The 21,791-nt window shown below is 41.2% G+C and overlaps 1 protein-coding gene across 3 annotated transcripts in view; it reads left to right on the forward strand.

The window, feature by feature from the left end:
• DET1 (DET1 partner of COP1 E3 ubiquitin ligase) overlaps positions 1-21,791 on the forward strand; it is a 155,272-nt gene that overhangs the window by 31,945 nt on the left and 101,536 nt on the right. For 2 of the 3 annotated variants that reach the window (XM_073568713.1, XM_073568714.1), the window contains exon 3: positions 9,187-9,377. In XM_073568713.1, coding sequence (XP_073424814.1) covers positions 9,187-9,377 — 191 coding nt within the window. Of the gene's footprint in view, positions 1-9,186; positions 9,378-14,003; positions 16,272-21,791 lie in introns of those variants that run through there. The other variant, XM_073568715.1, reaches the window with a different exon arrangement.

Here is a 21,791-nt window from a genome sequence, read left to right on the forward strand (position 1 = left end):
ATTCCCACCTTCCAAGGACCATATCTTGTATTTTTTCTATCAACATAGCCATATAGAATAGAATCATCAGAATGGGGGAGACCAAAAATCTGTCATTCTTGAGTCATAATTTGGATTTCCTCTACATTAGAGGCTGGACAGCTATCTGTCTGAGATGGTTTAGTGAATCCTGCATTGAGCAGGGGGTTGGACGCGATGACTCTGGAGGTCCCTTCCAACTCTAACAGTCTTTGATATCCCGTGGGTCTGAGATTTTTTTTTCATAAGACACTGGACCTTCTAATAGTAAACTTTGAGGCGTAGATATTTTGAGGCTCCCAAGTTTTCGTATCCAGGAGTAATAGAAGAAAAGATGCCTTGCAATTTTTTTCTTAAAGCAATTTATCCTGAGTATAGAAATACCCTATATCCTACTGTTTAGGCACATGGTGTGGTTCAGAAGGGAAGGGGCGCCATTTGGAACGCAACTCTAGAATAGCTTCCTGTCACCAAATTTTATTTGCTGATCCCCTGAGTGACTGCAGACTTAATACTTTGGACCAGACAACCACTTTAACTCCTCAGGGAGAGATGTCACACAAATTACTTAATAAATAACATTTCCCACATGTCTACTTTACATCAGCACAATTTTGGAAACAAATGTTTTTTGTTAGGAAGTTATAAGGGTTAAAAGTTTACAAAATTTACAAAACCATTTTTTTTTAGGGACCACATCACATTTAAAGTCACTTTGAGGGGTGTACACGACAGAAAATACCCAAAAGTGACACCATTCTAAACACTGGACCCCTCAAGGTGCTGAAAGCCACATTCAAGAAGTAAAATAACCCTTTACGTGCTTCACAGGAACTGAAGCAATGTGGAAGGAATAAAATTAACATTTTACTTTTTTTTACAAAAAATTTACTTCAGAACAATTTTTTTTTATTTTCACAAGTGTTAAAAGAGAAAATGAGCCACAAAATTTGTTGTGCAATTTCTCCTGAATACACAGATACCCCATACGTGGGGGTAAACCAATGTTTGGGCGCAGGGCAGAGCTCGGATGGGAAGGAGCGCCGTTTGACTTTCTCAATGCAGAATTGGCGGGAATTGAGATCGGACGCCATGTCACATTTGGAGACCCCCTGATTTGCCTAAACAGTGGAAACCCCCCACAAGTGACACCATTTTGAAAACTAGACCCCTTGAGGAACTTATCTAGATGTGTGGTGAGCACTTTGAACCCCCAAGTGCTTCACAGAAGTTTCTAACACAAAGCCGTAAAAATAAAAAATCATTTTTTTTCCACAAAAATGTTTTCACCCCAAAATTTTTACCTTCACAAGGATAACAGGAGAAATTGGACCACAAAAGTTGTTTTGCGATTTGTCCTGAGTATGCCGATACCCCATATGTGGGGGGGAACCACTGTTTGGGTGCATGGCAGGGCTCGGAAGGGAAGGAGCGCCATTTTGGAATGCAGACTTTGATGGAATGGTCTGCGGGCGTCATGTTGCGTTTGCAGAGCCCCTGATGTGCCTAAACAGTAGAAACTCCCCACAAGTGACCCCGTTTTGGAAACTAGACCTCCCAAGGAACTTATCTAGATGTGAGAACTTTGAATCCTGAAGTATTTCGCTTACCTTTATTGAACACTGTATGCAGCGTTCAATCCGCAGCAAATCCTTACAGTATACTCTACATGGAAACATACCCTAACCCTTATCCCAACCCTAATCCCAACCCTAACCATAACTCTAACACACCCCTAATTCCAACCCTAACCATAACCGTAATCCCAACTCTAACCATAACCCTAATCACAATCCTAACTCCAACACACCCCTAAACCCAACCCTAAGGGTATGTTTCCACGCTGCATGCTGGCAGCGCTTTGGATGCAGCGGATACCCGACTACGCCAAAGCGCTGCCGGCTTTTGTACACGCATTTATTCCGCATGTGTTCATTGAACACATGCGGAATCACCGCATCCTATCCATAGACCAGGTTATTTATCTTGCGCAAAAATGGAGTGTCTCCGCAAGATAAATAGACATGCTGCGGTCTAGAAAGACGCGCCGCATGTCCGTAATTTCGGGTGTGTCACCCGCGTCCCTGCACGCATAGTGGAGACGGGATTTCATAAAATCCCCTCCACTATGCTGTAACATCTGGACCGCTGGGGATTGAAAGCTGCGGCTGTATGCAGCGTTCAATCCGCAGCAAATCCTTACAACATACGCTACATGGAAACATACCATAACTCTTATCCCAACCCTAATCCGAACCATAACCCTAATCCCAACCCTAACTTTAGCCCAATTATAACCCTAATGGAAAAATGGAAATAAAAATATATTTTTTATTTTATTATTTTTCCCTAACTACTAAGTGGGTGATAAAGGAGGTTTTTATTTTATTTTGATCACTGTGATAGGGTCTATCACAGTGATCAAAATGTACCTGGAATGAATTAAATCTGCCGGGTGCCGGCCGGCAGATCTCGACGGGCGCACAGCGCATGCACCCGCCATTTTCTTTACAGGAAGAAAGAAGACGCCGGGAGCATTGGGAGGACGGGGGGGGGCCCCTGGGAGGTACGGGGAACAGATCGGGGGACCCGGGGACTCTAGTTCTCTCCCCTCTGATGTGCAATCACATCAGAGGAGAGAGAAATTAAATGCGAAATCGCTGCTTTTTTGTTGTTGTTGCGGTCGCCGTTATACGGTTATAACGGAGATCGCAACACCGGGGTCGGTAAATACCGACCCAAATCATGTTCTCTAGGTTCTCTTCTACCCCCGGCAGCCGAGACCCCGGAGAAATTTAGACTCTGGGGGGTGCTATTTACATTTTCCACAGCGCCGTTAAAAGGCGTATCAGCGGTCATTAAGGGGTTAAAGAATACCTATCTTTTAACCCCTTAAGGACTAGGGGTATTTCCATTTTTGCATCTCCGTTTTTCGCTCCCCTTCTTCCCAGAGCCATAACTTTTTTTATTTTCCTATCAATATGGCCATGTGAGGGCTTGTTTTTTGCAGGACGAGTTGTACTTTTGAATTGGTTTTACCAAATAGTGTACTGGGAAACAGGAAAAAAATTCAAGGTGCGGTGAAATTGCAAAAAAAAGTGCAATTCTACAATTGTCTTATTATTTTTTTTTTATTTTTAACCATGTTCACTAAATGCTAAAAATGACCTGCCATTATGATTCTCCAGGTGATTACATGTTTGTAGATACCAAATATGCATAGGGTTTTTTTTTTTATTTAAGTTGTAAAAAAAGTCACCAATTTCCAAGACTCATAACGTCTCTATTTTTTGTGATCTCGGGTTGGGTAAGGGCTTATTTTTTGCTTCCTGAGCTGATGTTTTTATTAACACCATTTGGGGATAGATTTGTTGTTTTGATGTTGCTAGATCGGGCAATACCAACATGTGTGTTTTGTTGTTATTTTATTTTGAATGGGGGGTGCTTTAAACTTTTATACTTTTAAAAAAAAAATTAATATTTGTAAAATGTTTTTTTTTCGCTTTTTACTTGCTTCATTAGTTTCCATGGGAGAGTAGAAGCTTCGATCCTCCCATCGTCCCATCGCCTGTACTACACACAGCAGGGCTGCAGCTCTGCTCTGTGTAGCAGAAATGCTCACTTGATATGAGCGCCGATCGCTGGGTGGCTCTCATAGTCCAGCTATGACAATCACAGGGGTCTGCTGCAGACCCTGGGTTGTCATGCCAACTCATTGGCGACCCGTGGTCATGTGACTCGGGTGCCGATGGTTTGCGGCGCACTTCCAGCGCGTGCCTGTTAAATGCCGCTGTCAGAGATTAACAGTGGCATTTAACATGTTAACAGCCTCGGATGGATCTTGATTCCACCCACAGCTGTTAGGGGTACATGACAGCTGATCAGATCAGCTGTCATGTGCCGGAAAAGGTGTAGGCTCATCGCCAGAGCCCACACTAAAGAGGGGGAGGTGCACAATGATGGACACTACACGTCATTGGGTGTTAAGGGGTTATTTTTTTTTTTGATGGGTCGTAGCTAATGTGAAGCTTATCCCCCGTTGATCTCACTCATGGAGAAGCTCAGCACTTTTTATGTGCACAGAGATCAGTGTATAGAATCGATAGAAAGTCAATGAGATCTTACTCCCCTCTTTGTACAGGACCATAGGGCCTACAAAATACTGACCAGCACCTCCAAACAGAATAAAGCAAGTGTAACATTTGACTGCAAAATATGCAAGCCAAATAGTACAGCAGCAGTCTGTAAACACCAAGATGTCTTAAAACAATGAATACCGTATATGGAATTTGAGCTGCATTACTGCTATATAGAATATACTCATAAATTAAAAGCACTCATAGCACAAATTAACCAATTCCTGAGAGAGCCCACCAGCCATGATGAGGGGTTACCGGGGAAGAAGCAAGAGGGCGAAATGCGCGTCGGGGCACGGGGTCTCTGCACTGGACTACGATCACCACTACACTCTGGCAAAGGTATTTATAAGCTACATCGCTATTAGATTTTGGCAGTAACTGCTCTTGTGGTTATTTATAATATACCTCTTTAGGTCAATCAGGCACTGGCACTTTATATATGACTTTGATTTGGTAACCCCTTACAGTACTGCCTTAAAGGGATACTGATGTGGGAGATTTGTTCCAGTGGTGGTGTGGGGGAATCCTATGATATTGAGCAAACTGAAATATATTGTGTTATTTATTGGATACTACGTTAACAATTAACTTATGTACCTATCATAATAGTATTATCATTTATCATATTATTCTCTTGTTTCTCTTGGTCTGTGCATTTGCTCCCTTGGGGTATATTACAATTATATGGATATGTAGTCTTTTATATTTATTTTTTTGTACCCAATAAAATTGTGTGATTTTATTACATATATTTTTTGGTTTGCTTCATTCTGGGCTAATCAGTTACATCTTTTTGCCCATAAGTGTATATAATTGTGGTTGAAGTGCCAATATATTACTTTTAGGACACTACAGTGTTTTGCAGAAATCGATAGGCCCACGGAGGAGCTTGATAACATAAAGTTAAACAAAATTGTAAACATATATAAAGAAGAAAAAATCTCAAAATATATTGTACCAATAAATAACTATTTTTATGAAAAAAAAAGTACACATTTGGTATCGCCGCGTCCGGAACGACCTGACCTATAAATATGTCCCATCGGTTAACCCCTTAAGAGAACACGTTTAAAAAATTTTTTTGTCTATTTCATCATACCAGTAAACAAAAAGAAAGTAGAGTAAAACGCAATCAAAAAGACGAATGTAAATAAAAATGGTGTCCCTGAAAACACCATCTTGTCCGGCAAAAAACAAGCTACCATACAGCTCAATCAGCGGAAAAATAAAAAAGTTACAGCTCACAGAATAATGCGATGCAAAAACCCTATAAACTCGCATATAAGCCGAGATTTTCAGCCCATTTTTGGGGGCTGAAAGTCCCCCCCCCCCCCCCCCTCTCGGCTTATACGCGAGTCATATACGCCAGGGTGTTGGCTGGGGAGGGGTAGCGGGGGTGTCAGATCATACTTCCCCCGGCCGGTGCGTCTCAACAGCCCCCTGCTTCTCCCACGCCTACCTTCAGTGGTCACGTGGTACCGCTTATTGAGTCATGAATATGCGCATATTCATGACTTTAGTGAGTGGTACCACGTGACCACTGAAGAAAGGAAGAGCTGCCAGAGACGCAGGGGCTGCAGAGACCGCGACAGGAGGGGGTAAGTATATGCGATATTCACCTGTCCCCGGTCCATCGCTGCGCCTGCTTTGTCATCCGTGCCCTCTGTCAGTGATGTTCAGGCAGCAGAGGGCGCGATGACGTAGTCAGTGCGCGCCCTCTGCTGCCTGAACGTCACTGACAGAGAACCCAGAAGACAGAGCGGGCGCAGCGGTGGACCGGGGATAGGTGAATATCGCAGGTGTCGGGGCCCTGAGCCATCAGTGACACCGGCACCTGTCCCCTATAGCGCGCCAGTGTCCCTGCCTGCTCAGGACACTGGCACCTGGCCCCCAGCGACGAGAGGTGAGTATGTCATTTTTTTTTCTAAATGGCAGCAGCGGCAGCATATGGGGCCTATTCTATGAAGCATCTTATGGGGCAACATATGGGGGCATAATCTATGGAGCATTTTATGGGGGCATAATCTATGGAGCATCTTATGGAGGCATAATCTATGGAGCATTTTATGGGGGGCATAATCTATGGAGCATGTTATGGGGCCATAACCTTAATGGAGCAGCATATGGGGCATATTATTCTATGGAGCTTCTTATGGGGACATTAACCTTTATGCAGCATTATATGGGGTGTATATTGTATGGAGCATCTTATGGGGCCATCATGAACTGTATGGAGCATTATATGGGGCTCCTGATTCAATATGGCTATTCAAAAACATTTAACCTACTGATGTCTCAATTAATTTTTACTTTTATTGGTATCTATTTTTATTTTTGAAATTTACCAACAGCTCCTGCACTTTCCACCCTAGGCTTATACGCGAGTCAGTAAGTTTTCCCAGTTTTTTTGTGGCAAAATTAGGGGGGTCGACTTATACTGGGGTTGGCTTATACACGAGTATATACGGTAATTAAATTTTCTATCAAATAGTTTTTATTTTGTAAAAGCGCCAAACCACAAACATTATAAATGTGGTGTTGCTCTAATCATACTGACCCGAAGAATAGAGCTGGCTTATCAGTTTTGTCACACGCCGAACATTGACCTCTGAAAAGAAGGACAATGCTGAATAGAGGCCAGATGGAGTCCAGAGTAACTCTGCTGCCTCATTATAGTGAATGGATCACTCGGTGGAGGGGGGGTTTCATCTGAGTCACGTAATTTGGAGATTTAGATAGAAAGTGCTCAGCGTAGAGTGCCGGATAAATGCGATCCCAAATCTTATGTAAAATGTTTCTAACAAAAGCTTCAAGTCAATCTTCAAAAATACCTCCCACTCAGGTCTATTATCTGCCAGTGGAAATATAGGGGGCTTCCACGTTACTGGTAGCTAGTGCAAAGGCTCTGGAAAAGCGAAAAGGCTCCTCACCCGCCAAAAGAAATACAGCGAATTAAGCGCTCCCAAATCCAAATGGCCCTCTCCCTTTTGAGCCCCACAGTATACCTAAACTACATTTAACATCCACATCTTTGGTATTTCTGCAGTGACTGGATCCCGCCTAATTTACAGATGTGTGTCTCCAGAAGCATGAGCTGGTTATGATGTACTTATCACTATAATGTACTGGTCTCTACAATGGCAGTTTACAATTTCCTCTCGGCAACATCCACTGCTGCCTGTTTCTGGAACACACCCATGGAGTCAAAATCGTCACTACTTCTGTAGATAAATTCCCAAAGGGGTATAATTTCCAAAATGAAGTGACTTGAAGGGGGATTTTGTTCTTCTAGCACTTAGGGGCTCTTTATATGGGGTCCGCAAAGTATTCTAGGAAAATCTGCGCTCCAGGAGGCAAATAGCGCAGATTTTCCCGAGTCTCACCATATTGCTAAGCAGTACTGTACAGCCACATATGGGGTATTTCTACATTTATCAGAAATTGTGGGACAAATTTTGGTGCCAATTTGCCCATTTCCTCTTGTGAAAATGTAAAATCTAAGGCTAAAACTAAATTTTGATGGTAAAAATGTAGTTATTTTTTCTTTACTTACCAATATTATAAAATTCTATGACACACCTGTGGTGGCAATATGAACACTGGACCCCTAGATGAATTCGTTGAGGTTTGAAATATGGGGTCACTTAAAAGAAGTAATGCTGTTCTGGCACTTCAGGGGCTCTGTCAATGTGACATTGCACCCTCAAACCAGTCCAGAAAAATCGGAGCCCCATTATGGCGCTTCTGAACTTTGCACTGTACCTCAAAAGTTTTGATGGGGTATCGGTGTACTCAGGAGAAATTTCACAACAATGTTTTAGGTCCATTTTGTCCTATCACCCTCGTGAAAATAAAAAAAATTGGGGATAAAAGTAATTTTTTTTGTGGGAAAAATTTGATTTATTTTTTTTTTATTTTCACGGCTCTACGTTATAAACTTGTGTGAAGAACCTGGGGGTTCAAGGTGCTCACCATACATCTAGATACATTCCTTGAGGGGTCTAGTTTCCAAAATGGGGTCACTTGTGGAGGAGGGTTTCCACTGTTTAGGTACATCAGTATCTTTCCAAACGCTACATGGCGTCTTCTAATTATTCCAGCAAATTTTGATTTCAAAAAGTCAAATGGTGCTTTTTCTCTTCCGAGCCCAGCCGTGCACCCAAACAGTAGTTTTCCCCCACATATGGGGTATCGTCGTACTTGGGAGAAATTGCACAACAACAAATTTTTTGGACACCTTGAGGGGTTCCGTTTTTAGAATGTTGTCACTTTTGGGTATTTTATGTCATATAGGCCCCTTACAGTCACGTCAAATGTAAATGTGGTCCCTAAAAAAATGGTTTGGTCAGAATTATAAAATTTGGCCTGGTGATAACAGGCTTGGGAGTACATGGGTTAAAGGAGTTGTCACTCGAACAAAGTACAATTTAATCAGTAGATCTTGGAATGAAAAAAGTTTCACAACTGGTTGTGTTCAAAATTTTATAAATGTGCCCCTGCTGTGTAATGTCTCTATCTGACCGTATACGAACATGGTGTGATCATAAAATTGCCCCTGGGCATGGGGGACGCATGCAATCGCAGCTGTTGGTTTCTTTAAGGAAAAACATTTCTCTGCCTGTTTAAAAACTTGTTTTATGTTATGATGTTATGTTCTGTTTCTGCACAGTCAAACTTTGACAATACACAGCAGGGGCATATTTATAAGATTATCTTAGGACAGGAACATTTTTTTTAACGCATCTAATTGTGGAGCTTATTTTTATTCTATGATCTATTAAAAATTAAGATATACTTTGTTCGTGGGACAACCCCTTTAAGTGTTCCTTTACTTTTTTGAACAGTGTAAGTTGGCAGCTTAGAATTGTCACTCGCTGCCCTCGATCTGTTTTTGAGAACACAATATTTGACAGTAGGAAGACGAAATGTAGAAAAGCGCAACAGAAAACGTCATGTTGCTTAGTACAGCACAGTGTGGTAGATGATTTCTGTATCTTTTATTCTGGACTTGTGTTTTGTCTTCTCGCAGCCCTCTTTTTTTGTGGTGTATAATATGGTTACCACAGAAGTAATTGCGGTCTTTGAAAACACATCCAATGAGCTGTTGGAGCTGTTTGAGAACTTCTGTGACCTTTTCCGGAATGCCACCCTTCACAGTGAAGCCGTGCAGTTCCCCTGCTCTGCCTCCAGCAACAACTTTGCCAGACAGATCCAGCGCAGGTCAGATATGCTATGTTGTCTTCTGGGATTCAATTAACACATGTAAGATTCTGTAAAAGTGTACTTCCAAGTGATTATATTTTGCTAGAATATGCCATTACTTTATGTTCGTTGGCAGTCTAGAACAATTGCCTAAGTGCCGTTGTCACAATTGACAGAGGCATGTAAGGGGTTTAACTACTGCAATTAGAGCAATTTTAGATTGCAGTAGTTACACTTATGTGCCGGATGTTTAACTCCATACATGTAGTGCACACACCCATTTTTCGTGTACTGAAAGGGTCAACTTGATGAGATTGGACATTGTACATAACTGTTCTCCATAAGGTTGACCATACACATTACATTAAAGGGGATCTGTCACCCCATTTTAGCCCTATCAGCTCCCGGCACCGCCATCAGGGGCTTAGCTGGAGCATTCTGTAATGCTGTAGATAAGCCCCCGATGTAACCTGAAAGATAAGAAAAAAAAAAAGTTATGTTATACTCACCCCAGCATTCGGTCCGTTCCGATGTGTCTCGCCGTCCCGTCCGGCGCCTCCCATCTTCATACGATGATGTCCTCCTCCTTGCATCTCCCTCGGCTCCTGCGCACGCGTATTTTCTCTGCAGAGCAGAGTACTGCAGTGCGCAGGCGCCGGACCTCTCTGACCTTTCCCGGCGCCTGCGCACTGCAGTACTTTACTCTGCCCTCAACAGGGCAGAGTAAAGTACGCCTGCGCCGGAGCCAAGGAAGAAGCAAGGAGGAGGACATCATTGTATGAAGATGGGAGACACCGCCCCCCCCGGTGAATATAATCTAACTTGTTTTTCTTATCTTTCAGGTTTCATCGGGGGCTTATCTACAGCATTACAGAATGCTGTAGATAAGCCCCTGATGGCGGTGGCCGCATCTTATAGGCCAAAAATGGGGTGACAGATTCCCTTTAAAGCTGGCGGCACATGCGCAGTAGCATACAGTGGGTACGGAAAGTATTCAGATCACTTTAAATTTTTCACTCTTTGATTCATTGCAGCCAGTTGGTAAATTCAAAAAAGTTCATTTTTTTTCTCATTAATGTACACTCTGCACCCCATCTTCACTGAAAAACCAGAAAAGTAAAAATGTTTGCAAATTTATTAAAAAAAGAAAAACTGAAATATCACATGGTCATAAGTATTCAGACCCTTTGCTCAGTATTGAGTAGAAGCACCCTTTTGAGCTAGTACAGCCATGAGTCTTCTTGGGAATGATGCAACAAGTTTGGATGGTGAACGTTGGTGGACAGTCATTTTCAGGTCTCTCCAGAGATGCTTAATTGGGTTTAGGTCAGTGCTCTGACTGGGCCAGTCAGGAATGGTTATTCTGAAGCCACTCCTTTGTTATTTTAGCTGTGTGCTCGGGGTTATTGTCTTGTTGGAAGGTGAACCTTCGGCCAAGTCTGACGTCCAGAGCACTCTGGAAGAGGTTTTCATCTAGGATATCTCTGTACTTGGCCGCATTCATGTTTCTTTCTATTGCAACCAGTCATCCTGTCCCTGCAGCTGAAAAACACCCCCATAGCATGATGCTGCCACCACCATGTTTCACTGTTGGGATTGTATTGGGCAGGTGATGAGCAGTGCCTGGTTTTCTCCTCACACACCGCTTAGAATTATCACCAAAAAGTTCTATCTTCGTCTCATCAGACCAGAGAATCTTATTTCTCATAGTCTGGGAGTCCTTGATGTGTTTTTTAGCAAACTCTGTGCGGACTTTCATATCTCTGTCACTGAAGAGAGGTTTCCGTCTGGCCACTCTGCCATAAAGGCCCGACTGGTGGAGGGCTACAGTGATAGTTGACTTTGTGGAACTTTCTCCCATCTCTCTACTGCATCTGTGGAGCTCAGCCACAGTGATCTTCGGGTTCTTCTTTGCCTCTCTCACTAAGGCTCTAATCCCACGATTACTCAGTTTGGCTGGACGGCCAGGTCTTGGAAGACTTCTGGTGGTCCCAAACTTCTTCCATTTAAGGATTATCGAGGCCACTGTGCTCTTAGGTACTGCAGAAATTCTTTTGTAACCTTGGCCAGATCTGTGCCTTGCTACAGTTCTGTCTCTGAGCTCCATGGCCAGTTTCTTTGACCTCATGATTCTCATTTGGTCTGACATGCACTGTTCGCTGTGAGGTCTTATATAGACAGGTGTGTGCCTTTACAAATCAAGTCCTATCAGTTTAAATAAACACAGCTGGACTCCAATGAAGAAGTAGAACCATCTCAAGGAGGATCACAAGGAAATGGACAGCATGTGACTTAAATATGAGTGTCTGAGCAAAGGTTTTGAACACTTTTAAATTTACCAAATGGATGCAATGAAACAAAGCGTGAAAAATTTAAAGGGGTCTGAATACTTTTCGTACCCACTGTATATCGCTTTCCGATATTTGCTACTATGCAAGCGCCTGCACCATTTTATTGGAGGGGGAAAAAAATTGGCTGCAGCAATACGGTGGTGGCGCTTGCGCAGTATCCTCGGTCGGCAATTTATTCTACTGCCCAAGTGCAGCCGCCATCACCATTTTCCTGCAGCAAAATATTTATTCCTCCAACAACATGGTGCCGATAGATGCCATTGCACAAGCGCCAACGTCATTTTACTGCAGCAAAATTATTATTTTTCCTCCAACAAAATGGCGGTGGTGCTTGCGCAGTAGCATTGATCGTCAAGGAATAGATGCTACTGCGCATGCACCGATACCATTTTGCTGTAGTTACATTTTTTTTTCTAAAGATCACAATATGAACTGTGCATATGCAGTTTTTAAAATAGGAGGCAGGTCATTGAAGGGTCAGTGACCTGTCATTTAAGCCCATAAGTATTAATATGAGAACAGAGCACCACATAGAGGTCTGCCTTGAAGCACGAGAATCTCATTAACTGAAAACTACAAATAAAGATTAAATAACAACCACAAAAGACGGATTTCATCAACCAAGGTATCATTTTAATCAGTATAACGGTGCCAACTTGACACTGTCTGTAGTTTACTGAGCAAAATCCTGATGACAGGTTTGCTTTAAGGTTCGTTGGTCAATTCCACCCCAAAAAAAAAATAGTATGCCCCCTCTCTGCAGAGAGTTAAACCACTGCTAATGGTGTTTAGTAGAAGAATCTCTCCCTTTTGCAGTAAAAAACAAAGTAATCTGAGTTGATTTTCACAATGATAATTAATGGGGTTATCCGCCATTAATAAAATAACTTGAAACACACTTTCCTCCACTGATTTTCTTGTATTTAGTGCACGATGAGCCAATGATTGGGTCTAGAAGTGATGACTGCCGTTCAGTTGCCACTCGACCACTGAGATCTGTAGCGGCAGCAGTCAGGTGAGAGGAGCAGCGCATCGTTGGTTGTTTTTCTGATGAAACGCTGTTTATCACCTGACAATTGCTGCCTCAAGCTTCAGTGGTCCTGGGGCAACCCTACAGCACCGTCATTGCTTCTAGACGGAGAGGACTGAATCACCTGAGAGATCCTTAGGGATGACAGCAGGTGTGTATGCCTCCATTTCTTATTCTATTACAGTCCACGCTTGTGAGAATAAATAATGCTGGACAACCCCTTTAAGTATAATACCTTCTAAATAATGCAGTACCTGTTTAAGCTACAGTGAGGGATATGAGAAGTCAGTGTGTAAGTGTCTAGATAAAAGCTGTTGCATTATACAATAGATTACTTCAATAGTAATTTATCAAAGCCTAAACTGAACACACGAGCTGCCCCATAGACTCCCTTCTGGTACTCAAGCCTCAGACAGAATGGTGAAACGTTTTTATCCCCTTCATGACATATGACGTGTATTTACGTCATATGTCAAGTCCCTGACTTTGCATGTATGTTTTCCGGCAGATGATGGCTGATTAAATCAGCCATAATGTGCCTCTAGTGGCTGTGAGTGGGGCAGAGCTGTTAACCAGTTAAATGCCGCTGTTGATGGGTTGCCCATGACATGAGATTGCGATTTTCTCTATACTTAGCTGTGATGATGCGCTGCTATGTATAGTACAAGTGATCAGACAATTGCAACTTAAATACAGTAAAAATAAAAAAAATTACCGCAAATTAAATACAAATGTTCATATCACCTCGCTTTTGCCCTATTAAAAAATAAGAAACCAAAAAATACACGTTTGGTAAAAGTCCGATCTAAAAAAAATATAAAATTATTCTGATTGGTAAACTGGGCAACAAGAAAAAATCGAAACAGAATTGCGTTTTTTTGGTTGCTGCAACATTGCAATTAAAATGCAATAAGAAAGCGGTCAAAACGTTGCATCGACCCCAAAATAGAATCACTAAGACATCCGCTAAGAGCGCAAAAAAGAAGCCCTCACCCAATCCCATATCCTGAAAACTGAAAACATTGCAGGTCTTCGAAAATGGCAACACAGGTAAGAAAAAATTTTTTTACACTGCTTGAATAAAAAAAAAAATAGATGTTTGGTAACTGCATGCTCGTACTGCCCAGGTATGATATCGCCAACTCATTTTTACTGTATAGTAAACACGATAAATAAATATAAAAAACTAAAAAAAAAAAGCAAACAATTTTGTAATTCGACTTTTTTGGCAATTTCAACACATTTTGAATTTTTTCTTTCCAGTGTATCACATGGTAAAATTAATGGTATTATTCAAAAGGACAACTTCTCCAACTAAAACAAGGCCTCATACGGCTATGATATGGAACAGTAAAAAAGTTATGGCTCTTAGAAGATGGGGAGGGGAAAAAAAACAAAAGTGAAAAAAGAAAAAAAAATCCTCAGAAAATTGCCTGCTCATGAATGGGTTAACGATGTCACTCCTAATTGTGCTGGACAGCATAATAGAAAACAGAAGCTATAAAGTAGTATGCACTATGTGTGAAGACGTTAGTGGGTGGTCTTGTTCCCCTCAAGAGTCATACAGTCATGAGAAAAACTAAGTACACCCACTTTGAAGTCTATGATTTTACGTATAGGGCATAATTAAAAAAATAAAAAGTTTTTGGTTCTTAGGAGGTCTTAAAAATTGGGTAGCTAGAACCTAGACTGAGCAACAAGAACACATAACAAATTATGCTGTGTCATTAATTAACAAAAACTAAGCCAAAATGCTGAAGCAGTGTTTGAAAAAAAAAAAAAAGTACTCCATAACAATTAAGAGTGTAAGCAGCAGCCAGGTGCTGCTGCTCAAATGTCCCTAAATTAACAGAAGTGTACTTTTTAACAAACTTTGTATAAATCAATAGTACAAGCGCTTGTAACAAACCTTTTAATGTATCTTGGCAGAGAAATCCGCTTCCTTCGCCCCTTATCAGACACTGCTTCCCTTTTGACTCCTGAAGTTGTCATCCAATGGGAAAAAGCAGCTCAAGTCCATCTTGCTCAGAGGCAGACTGACTGTAAGTGTCACGTGACATGGCACGTTATACTCTATGGAGAGGGAAGGGGATAGGGAGAGGAGGCAGAAAAACATGGTGCAGAGCACTGTAGCAGGAGTTTTACCTCACATCAGAGCTTCATTCACAGCTGAGCTTTTCTGTATCCTGTTCTGCATGTTGCTGCACCTTTTGTCTGGGAGCTAAAAAGTGAATCCTCGTCTGTGCTGTGCTGCCTATTAGAGAAACTAGTGAAACTCCTCTCCTTTCTGCCAGCAAACCGTGGAGTGCAAACTACAGATAGAGCCTGCAGAGGGAACACTTCGTGGGATATAAGTGACATAATGGCCAGAGATGTTTTTTTTCCTCCTGTACAATCACGGGACACCTCATTCTGAAAAGTAATCCTTTGTTCATCACCAACCAAAACTGCTTCTATAAAAGAACATTTGCTGGTCTGCAGTTTTCAGGCATGTGTTAACAGGATGCCAAGGTGGAAAGACATCCGCAATGATCTTGGAGAAGAAATTATTGCTGCCCATCAATTTGGGAAGGATTCATAAGACCATTTCTAAAGAATTTGGAGTTCATTATTCTCCAGTGAGGAAGTTTATTCACAGGGGTGGAGGTCCCATCAAATACATCTAAATGTCAGACTGCAATTCTCATAGAAAATGGAAAAAGCTCAAGAGCTACAGCTCAGACTCTAAAGTCCTCAGTAAGCATGTTACAGAGAACCTGTCACACAATTCATCCTGTCCAAACCATGGGCACAGGCTCAGATTGGACCACAGAGAGGGATAGGTGAATTCCCCCGGTGGTCTGCTGCAGAAGTGAGCCTACCCCCCATGTGAGCTGTAGTTGATAATTGAATCACTAAAACTGCATCTCATCTTCATTTAACAAACTACCAAGATTATTATTATATGTTCTACAGAATCATAGATAAATGTATAAATGGGGGTAATGTAATATTTGCATGTAGTTGAACAGAGGGAGCCCTCGAATCAATGTTACTTGTGGGCCCTGGGCAGCCCAGTCCGACGCTGCATGGGAAGCATGCCTTTGATCCTGGCTGCACGATTGCGGCCAGATATATTTTTCTTTGAAATGCTACAGCATTTTAGAGAACATATAGTTTGAAGAGTTGGCAGGGAACCATAGGCAGTGATGATGCTAGTCCGACTTTGCCCCCCAGCTGGTTACACCCTTCACCGCACCAGGTGATTATCAGGTCTCTATGGAAGAGACCCAAGCCAATTTAAACTATATTTTCTCTGAAACGCTCCACATCCAAGCTCTGATTCACTTTATCCATGGTTCGGAGAGCATCTATGTCCTCCCCATGTTTGTGTGGGTTTCCTCTGGGTTCTTTTAGCCTTTTCCCACACCTCAAAGACATACTAAATGGGAACTTAGATGGTGAGCCCAATGATGATAATGTCTGTAAAGCGTTGTGGCAGGAATATGATGGCGCCATATAAGTAAGCATAATAAATGTAAAACCCTAGAATTCAAAGATTGTGTGCAATGCTTGAGTTTTGTATTTTATTTTATGCTTCGAGGGATATTTCCATGAGATCTTATGAAGTCGATTCCCACTTTGTAACCCCCTATAGCCGTGGTATAGACACTGTATACAAATGACAAATTGCCTTTAAGAAATAAGCAATGATTGTCTAGTGGCCGATGTGTTAAGCCTTAGATCACCTGCCATTACACAAACCTCACTTATAATCTAAGGTATTGTACAGTACAGACCAAAAGTTTGGACACACCTTCTCATTCAAAGAGTTTTCTTTATTTTCATGACTATGAAAATTGTAGATTCACTCTGAAGGCATCAAAACTATGAATTAACATGTGTGGAATTATATAATTAACAAAAAAGTGTGAAACAACTGAAAATATGTCTCATATTCTAGGTTCTTCAAAGTAGCCACCTTTTGCTTTGATTACTGCTTTGCACACTCTTGGCTTTCTCTTGATGAGCTTCAAGAGGTAGTCACCGGAAATGGTTTTCACTTCACAGGTGTGCCCTGTCAGGTTTAATAAGTGGGATTTCTTGCCTTATAAATGGGGTTGGGACCATCAGTTGTGTTGTGCAGAAGTCTGGTGGATACAGAGCTGATAGTCCTACTGAATAGACTGTTAGCTGCTTTTTTCTTGCCATAATACAAATTCTAAGTAAAGAAAAACGAGTGGCCATCATTACTTTAAGAAATGAAGGTCAGTCAGTCCGAAAAATTGGGAAAACTTTGAAAGTGTCCCCAAGTGCTGTGGCATAAACCATCAAGCGCTACAAAGAAACTGGCTCACATGAGCACTGGCCCAGGAAAGGAAGACCAAGAGTCACCTCTTCTGCGGAGGATAAGTTAATCCGAATCACCAGCCTCAGAAATCGCAGGTTAACAGCAGCTCAGATTAGAGACCAGGTCAATGCCACACAGAGTTCTAGCAGCAGACACATCTCTACAACAACTGTTAAGAGGAGACTTTGTGCATCAGGCCTTCATGGTAAAATAGCTGCTAGGAAACCACTGCTTAGGACAGGCAACAAGCTGAAGAGACTTGTTTGGGCTAAAGAACACAAGGAATGGACATTAGACCAGTGGAAATCTGTGCTTTGGTCTGATGAATCCAAAATTGAGGTCTTTGGTTCCAAACACCATGTCTTTGTGCGACACAGAAAAGGTGAACGGATGGACTCTACATGCCTGGTTCCCACCGTGAAGCATGGAGGAGGAGGTGTGATGGTGTGGGGGTGCTTTACTGGTGACACTGTTGGGGATTTATTCAAAATTGAAGGCATACTGAACCAGCATGGCTACCACAATATCTTGCAGCGGCATGCTATTCCATCCGGTTTGCGTTTAGTTGGACCATCATTTATTTTTCAACAGGACAATGACCCCAAACACACCTCCAGGCTGTGTAAGGGCCATTTGACCAAGAAGGAGAGTGATGGGGTGCTACACCAGAAGACCTGGCCTCCACAGTCACCAGACTTGAACCCAGTCGAGATGGTTTGGGGTGAGCTGGACCGCAGAGTGAAGGCAAAAGGGCAAACAAGTGCTAAGCATCTCTGGGAACTCCTTCAAGACTGTTGGAAGACCATTTCCGGTGACTACCTCTTGAAGCTCATTAAGAGAATGCCAAGAGTGTGCAAAGCAGCAATCAAAGCAAAAGGTGGCTACTTTGAAGAACCTAGAATATAAGACATATTTTCAGTTGTTTCACACTTTTTTGTCAATTATATAATTCCACATGAGATAATTCATAGTTTTGATACCTTCGGAATGAATCTACAATTTTCATAGTCATGAAAATAAAGAAAAATCTTTGAATGAGAAGGTGTGTCCAAATTTTTGGTCTGTACTGTACTTGTATGGAATATAGATAATAGAAAAACCCGGGAGGGCACCACAAGATAAAGACAGGGATACTCCTGCAATCAGTATATAAAGACACAAATATAATAGAGAGAAAAAGCTACTGAACAAACAAGCAGGGATCACCTCCATACACAAAATATTTTATTAGGTATACACAGATATAACCATAAAAACATTTAAAAGTCATTAAAAAATGACAGTACATACAGAAAAACCCAAACTGGCTTATAAAAAAGCCCTGGAAAGCAGGGCTGTGGAGTCGGAGTCGGTGCACATTTTGGTGGAGTCGGAGTTGGAGTCGGTATAAAATGGACCGACGCCGACTCCTAAAATATATAATAAATTGGGTACAGTAGTTCAATGCAGAATATGCTGAATATTTTTTCATAGGAATTTGGGAAAGTTATGAAATGGTTTCCAAAGTAAAAAGGTCGCACTCTGCGAGATAATAGTGAAGATTTATTGACACATAATTACATGTCACGTCGGGGATGTGATAACAAGAGTGTCAAATGGCTGACAACGGCCGTTTCGCGCTACTCGAGCGCTTCCACGGGTCAAAGTGCAGGGGGAAATGACGGATTCTTAAGCAAATCATGTCATCCAGTCACTCCTCCTACCTCAGCCGCTGTATAACTAACAAGTAAAACAGACAGGTGCTCAGTGCAAACATATAAAAAACACACATATTTCACCGCTGCAGCGGGAACAATAATCTTACATATAAAGACAAATATTACAAGGACTATTGAGTGATTATCAACATAACTAAAGGACCCCTATTATCAAATTAACCCTTCTGGGTAATCTGTTCCAAAGGAAACAGCTTATTAATATAAATCCGAGAGCTGCATGATACTAAATCCATAGGAAGTGTGTGCTTCCATACATTATGATCTAATCAAGATATATATATGCAATTTTACCATGGCTCCAGCAATTAAAATAAAAAATTACTGACACCTATCTTTTGGCCATTTATGTCACAATGATGATCTAAGCCCATTGTATTGTCCTAGTTAAAACGATTTTAGGGCAAATTATACCGCATGATTCAGAACTAACCAATTAAGGAAATACCTATATATTTTTTTAATTATATTTTTTTATGAGATATGCATTACTTAACACCAATAATTTACATTATCCCCTAGATATTTGTCCTTAATTTATAACCTGCCAGTATTTACGGAAAAAGAAATGCATTATTTAAATCAGTTATCACAAAAAAATGGCCATATCTATTTTATCATTGAAACCTATGGGACCAGTTGCCCGTGTATCCATAATCCATTTGGATTCCCGCTTCAATAATAATTTATGCAAATTCCCCCCTTGTGGGGGTAACATGACTTTTTCAATACCAGCAAAAGAAAGGACACCTGGATCCATCCCATGTACAGTCCTAACATGATCAATAAGACGTGGCACTCCTTTTCCCGTTGTTATCGACTTGAAGTGTTCCCGAAATCGAACATAGAGTGGACGTATTGTCTTTCCTATGTAAAAAAATCGACATGTACAGAAGATGACATAAACCACATGATCGGTCTTACATGTAATTAGACTGGACACTGTATGTCTAACCGCACCTATTTGTAGTATATGGTCAGTGCAATGATATCTACAATAAGGACATTGTCCACATTTATAATTTCCCTTAGGTATTCCTTGATTCAACCATGTATCACGTGGAGTTATTAATCGGTTCTGCACTAGAACATCCCTAATCCTTGTACTACGTTTATTAGAAATAAGTGGTCCTCTTGACACTATATCAAACAGCTCTCTATCTTGTTCCAAAATGTGCCAGTGTTTCCTAATTACCGATCTAATCTGCCTATCCATCGGACCATAACGGAAACAAAAGGTGAATCTCTTTTCCTTCTTACTCTCTTTACTCTGTTGATAAACTACACATCTCCTACTGTCATCCCAATGTGATCTCACTTGTTGAAGTGTGGTGTCCAATAAATGGTCAGGGTATCCTCGTTGCCTCAATCTCTCCTATAGTTCTCTGGATTGTCGTTCCCGACCCTCCACTGTATTATTCAAACGAAATATTCGCAAAAATTGACTATATGATACTGAATTAACGGTATGTGTGGGATGATAGCTATCAAACCGCAATATGGAATTGGTGGCTATAGGTTTCCTAAAAACCGAAGTACAAATAGTATCATCTTTGATCTCCAACAGGACATCTAAAAACTCTAATTTAACACCTCCAAATTTATGGGTGAATACCATATTCATTTGGTTCACATCATTGAGATAATTAACAAATTCCACAAATATATCTTGTGTACCGTCCCAAATTATGAACACATCATCCACATATCTGAGGTATAGTCTAATATGTCTAAAATATTTTTTGCATGTTGTAAATATATTTCTCCTCGAAAGCTCCCAAAAACAGATTCGCAAACGTACAAGATACTGGTGTACCCATCGCTGTTCCCACATTTGGACAATACCATTTTGAATCAAAAGTGAAGGCATTGTGTGTTAAAATAAAACTCAATGCATCACAGACAAAATCAATAAAACCTTGTTCTTTCCCTATGGTACCTAATATCTCTCTAATAGTGTCAACTCCCAATTGTTGAGGAATCCTTGTATACAGACTCTCTACATCTATTGATGTTAGGAAAAAGCCAGGTTGCCAACCAAACTCATGTATTACTTCTAAAAAAGCTTTCGTGTCTCTTATGTAAGACGGGATCTGAGTGAGCAGTGGTCGTAGTAACCAATCTACATATTGTGAAAGTGCCTCCGTCACTGATCCTATCCCAGAAACAATGGGGCGACCTGGAGGACGAGAGAGGGATTTATGTAATTTTGGTACGTGGTACCAGTGAGGACGTGTGGGAAATTCAGGTAATAATTTTTCTGCCTTTTTTTCAGAAATAGTATTTTTTATAACATACTGCGTAAGTAAAGACCTCAAGTCTCTTATATAATTAGGGGTAGGATCTCCCACCAATTTAGTGTATGTTACTGTATCTGATAATTGTCGATGGGCTTCTGCTAAATACATTTCTCTGGGCAAAAAAACAGTATTCCCTCCTTTATCTGATGGTCTCACTACTGTGTCCGTCCAATCTCTGATTTCTCTCATTGCTTGCTTCTCTGCCACTGTTAAATTCGAAGGTGCTATAGGATATACTAATGCCTCTACATTTTTAATGACTAACATCTCAAATAAATCGATTAGGTTTCCTGGGGAGACAGGGGGCATATATTGGGATGTTACACCCCCTAAGAATGGGGTTTTAATCATTTGTGGAAAATCACCCTCAGGTTCAGTAATGCTCAACAATAATGCAGCGTCTTCATGCACTTCTGCCAAAGTACCTACTCCTGCCATAAATCCCAAAGGACCCACTTCACATTGTACCTCCCCTGATAATGGAGTGTCAGTAGGTGATTTAAATAAAAAATGCTTATGTAGGTGCATCTTCCTAATAGATTTAAACAAATCAATCTTAAATTCTGTCAAATCAAAATTACCTGGTATACAAAAATTAAGACCCTTAGCTAGTAATGAATAATGAGAATCTTGTAACACATGATCGGTTAGATTAATTACTGCATGCAATGATGTGTCCCTTAACGTCTTGGTCTCCATGAGACCT

The sequence above is a fragment of the Dendrobates tinctorius genome, unplaced genomic scaffold (genome assembly GCF_039654945.1).
Source record: "Dendrobates tinctorius isolate UK_male_01 unplaced genomic scaffold, ASM3965494v1 ptg000022l, whole genome shotgun sequence".
Lineage (NCBI taxonomy): Eukaryota > Metazoa > Chordata > Amphibia > Anura > Dendrobatidae > Dendrobates > Dendrobates tinctorius.